This window comes from Pteropus alecto, unplaced genomic scaffold (assembly GCF_000325575.1).
Source record: "Pteropus alecto unplaced genomic scaffold, ASM32557v1 scaffold182, whole genome shotgun sequence".
Taxonomy (NCBI): Eukaryota; Metazoa; Chordata; class Mammalia; order Chiroptera; family Pteropodidae; genus Pteropus; species Pteropus alecto.
In genome coordinates, this window is record NW_006433946.1 from 140421 (window position 1) to 144745 (window position 4325).

Below are 4325 nucleotides of genomic sequence, written 5' to 3' on the forward strand. Positions count from 1 at the left end.
GAAATGTTTCTGGTCTTTATTTAGAAATTTGGTGATGTTTTCGTGACCAGAAATATGCCATAGGGACTTAACTCTTGTTTATAGCAACTAGCCTATGGTAAAATTGGTTTTATTATATTTCGCTTTGTTTGAAGTCACAGTTTCCAAAAACCTATGAATGACCTTAAGACTTACTGTATTTCACTCTTAAGCAACAACAATAACAAAGTAACAAAACTTAAAAGTACTACTACTCAAGGCAAGAAATATAGCTGACCACTGAACAACATGGGTTTGAACTGTGTAGGTCCACCTATATGTGGGTTTTTTCAATTGACTTCACAGCTCAAACCTGCATTGATCAAGAGTCAACTCCATGGCTGGGAATCTGAGTATAATCTGAGTATGCGGAGGGCCGACTGTAGGTATACTCAAATTTTGGACTGCTCGGGCAGTCAGTGCCCCTAACTCCCATGCCTTTCAAGGGTCAATTGCATTTTTGTTTCAACTTCAATGTTTCATATAAAAATTGTAATTAAATACTAAAATAGACCACCAATGATAAACTGGCTCATTTTAATTTCCACCTAGTAGGGATCATCTATTATTTAAACCAATATTTATTATAATTTAAGTCATTTATTAAATTAAGCACAAGTTAAAAGATATTTACTGTTTTTAAGCCATTAAATTTTTAGCTTAATGAAGCTAAAGCAATGTTAATTCCCTAAAGAAGTATTTTAATGCTTTTACTTTTTTAAAAAAATGAGGATAAACGTTTATAAAAATCTATTTATAAAAAATAAACATTAAAAATTGCGGAAGTAGCATAAGAAAAGCAAAATAAATTCACAAGTATCAGGAGTCTCAAACAGATCTAGTATCAAAAAAAACCCATGCCCAGCACAGTGCCTGGCAGAATAGGGGCTTTGTAAAAACTGCTCAGTGAATGAACCTGGCTGTACCCTTAGTCACTATTAGATGAGTAATCTTGCTCAATTCATAACTTCTTTATGCTTGCTACTTCTGTAAAGTCAGGATGATAATACCTGCCTCATCAATTTCTTCATGTACTCTGAGGATCCAACAAGATTGTATGTTTCAGGTCTTTGATATTTAGGGATGCAACTATTAACAATTTTACTATTATAAGCAGTCTAAGGGTCAAGTAATAATTTAGATGTGTACTGAAAGCACACCAAGGCTGGGGCTAGTGACATCCATATGAAGGACTACAGATGCTGGGCAAATTATGAGGCTCAAACCATCATGACCTTACTCATCCTAAAGGCAAATGAAAAGTATTTTAAAGTTCTGTATATACTGAATCATGAAGTGTCTTAAAAGATCGCTTAAATGTATCCCTCAATAATTTTAGGAATCTGTTTTGATTCCCAGACTTAGATTTCACAAAGCAGTAAAATTTCAAAACAATGTTGGGACATATTACAAGGGTATAAACACTTTATTTTACCATGTAAAATTTAAAACAAACCTAACTACTATCTGTTAGCATCATAATCATATTTTTTAAAAAGGGCATCTTAACATTGAAAACTATAAGAAGGCTGTATAGATTAATAACAACAAAGGACATTAAGTTTTACTTCTGAAAAGCATCTCTGATAAGGCAAATCAGACTATCAACCATATCTGTATTACTTATTCTGAAGCACCTCTAAGATCCCCTGTTTCACACTCTGAAGAAGAAAACACATTGTTTGAAGGACACAGTCCTGTTATTTAACAATTTCTGCCAAGAGGTTAAGATTTCAACAAGTCTTGAAAATACATTTAGTAGGATAAAATACACTTCAGTATGATATGAAAGGTCTATAAATCTTGACTAGATAGAAGAGTACATCAGCAAGAGAACATGTCATCTTCTGTTCAGAGATCATGGATAATTTATCATCTTGCTTGGCCTTACTTTAAGAGACCAAGAATAATGAGAATGCTTCAGCCTCAGGAAGGGAAGTTACTTTCTATTTGGCACACAACTGCATTTAATAAAGGTGACCTGCTTGAGAATATTGATTGCTTGTGGCAGATCACAAAATTATTCAAACTCTAGCAATAATTTGAAGAGTCTCTAAAAGCCACCCCCTCCCCCCCTTTTTTTTTCTGATGGATACCAGAAAACAGACCAGTTCCTTACCTTATTGAAATGTATGGGTTAACAAATTAAGGAGGCTACATCTCCAGGGTCTGATCCTGGTGTTCAACACTAGACAATCTTAGAACTTTTATGCTAGTTTCTTCCTGGGATCTGTGCAAAAACCATGCGTTAGGCAATAAATTACACTGCTATTTTGGGGCCTGAATTTAAATTTATGAATATCTTTTTTTCTCTCTTAGAAATAGAGGTAACTTTGTAAAAAAGCATTAAGTTTTTAAATAGCCTAAATAGTGAGCTACATTTTACTGAAGGCTTCTGTCATCAGAATACATCCTCAAGTGTTCTCTCTGCCAAGTTATCATGAAGCAGCATGTCTTCCTCCAACAAGACAAGACAAATATTTCAGCTTCAGGATCTGCAGAGCTAGGCAGAATGTAAAATCCCAACGGCCAAAAGGAAGCCACCACAAGATAATTATAATAAGCTTTGTTTGGGTAGCTCAACTTTGGTCTTAAAAGAGTCAGATTGACTCTATCTCCCTATACACTTTGGTACCCTTCTATCTTACAATTCTTCTCCATCTCTGTCATACCTTCTACCTGCATTACTGACCCAAGTTAACCTATGAGTGTTTTAAGGAAAGAATCAACAGAGCCACATGAAGTTAACCTGGCAGATATGAACTCTGACATAAATGCTATTATATCACACGTGAAATGCCTTTCATATGACTTTAGAAAAAATAAAATGGTAAAATTAAAAAAAAATGTGTGTGCACGGAAAGAGATCACTCTTGCAATCTAACTCTTAGGATTTCTAAAGGTATTTAACTATTTCTTAACAATTATGTTCACCTAAAGAGAAGTGAGAAAACAAAGGCCTCTGGTAACTGACATCTAGCTTCTCTTTTGCACAGTAGTTTGTGAAGTGCAAACCAGTTTAATTCACTAGCTTGTTTTCTTTTTTCAGCTGTGGGGATACGCTGCAAAGAGTGGAAGTGGTACAAAGAATTTCAGGCGTATGTCTAAATTGCTCTTAGCACTTTCAGTTTAAACATGTCTAGCAAATATTCCAGTTAACTCATTATGTCCTGCTTGTAAAATCATAACATGGCACATGTGATAGTGTCAGGATTTTCACCTTTTTAAAAAGCAAACCAAAAATGATCGAAAATGCAAAATTACACAGCAAAGTGCATATCCGCCATTTTTATAATTTAAAATATCAGTGATTGAGGTTATTTAGATTATTAACAATTATTTCTTATATTCAACATGTCAAAGCTCAAATTGTATATTTTAATATGTATTTTATATGTTTAAAATATATTTTATATACTTATCCTCAAATCATATATTCTTTTAAAAGGGATGCTCTCATCTCTGTCTTTCAAGCAAAACTGAGCTCCTTTCCAAACACTGGGGGTTGGAGGAAGGGATTCAGGCAGATGTATCCCAAACTCACCCTCCCAGCAGGATCAAAGTAGCCTTCGGCCAGGGATTTGTTATAATCGGCATAAGGATTCGGGAAGGCCCTTTGAGCCATGACGCCGGAAGCGAGCCTGCAGAACAGGGGAAAAAGAGAACCTAGCTTGAGACAGGGACCTCGGCGGAGCTGCGCGGGCGGCGGCCGGAGCCCGGGCCACGCTTTGCTTCCTGCTCCCGGGCCACAGCACGGTCTCGGCGGTCCGAGAGGATGCCGGGCCCACTGCGGACCGGCCGTTAGGGCGTGGCACCTCCGCGAAAAGGATGCCAGGGCCCTGAGCTCACCGCGATGTTGGGGACCCGTTTTGCACCACACGTTCCCCCTACCGCGATTTCAAGCAACTGCCCGTGCTGCGTCCAAAAGCCTTGCCCCGCCTCGGCCTCTCACCTCGCAGCCTCCGGACAATAACAGAAGGGACGCTTTCACCGCCCACTTCCTGCCAGTTGGACCAATCAGAACCTTCCCCACTCCAGAGGCCCGCCCCCTTCTTTTTTTCAGTTTGTTAAGGAGACAAGCAAGGAGTGTGATTAGAAAGAAAGATAATACAGGGTGATTTAATTCCTGGGTAGCTGGAGTGGAAATATGTCTTAAAATAACATGCAGATGTGCTCAATATTTCCTACTTTGTTCTCTTTAATTTTTTTTATTAGAAAATTAATTGAAGTCCAGATACTTGATAACAATCAGAAATTTTTTATCTGGAGAGGAAAAACGCTGATTTGAGAAATGAACGTATTTGTAT

At 37.4% G+C, this 4325-nt stretch overlaps 1 protein-coding gene across 3 annotated transcripts in view; it reads right to left on the reverse strand.

Annotated features, from left to right (window-relative positions):
• LANCL1 (LanC like 1) overlaps positions 1–4014 on the reverse strand; it is a 41410-nt gene extending 37396 nt beyond the window's left edge. Inside the window, exons 1-2 of one of the 3 annotated variants that reach the window (XM_025044412.1) lie at positions 3971–4014; positions 3563–3659 (exon numbers count right to left, since the gene is read on the reverse strand). In XM_025044412.1, coding sequence (XP_024900180.1) covers positions 3563–3643 — 81 coding nt within the window. In that variant the 5' untranslated portion in view covers positions 3644–3659; positions 3971–4014. Of the gene's footprint in view, positions 1–3562; positions 3660–3867 lie in introns of all 3 variants that reach the window. The other 2 variants (XM_006908485.3, XM_006908486.3) reach the window with 2 other exon arrangements.
• Positions 4015–4325: the final 311 nt, after the last annotated feature.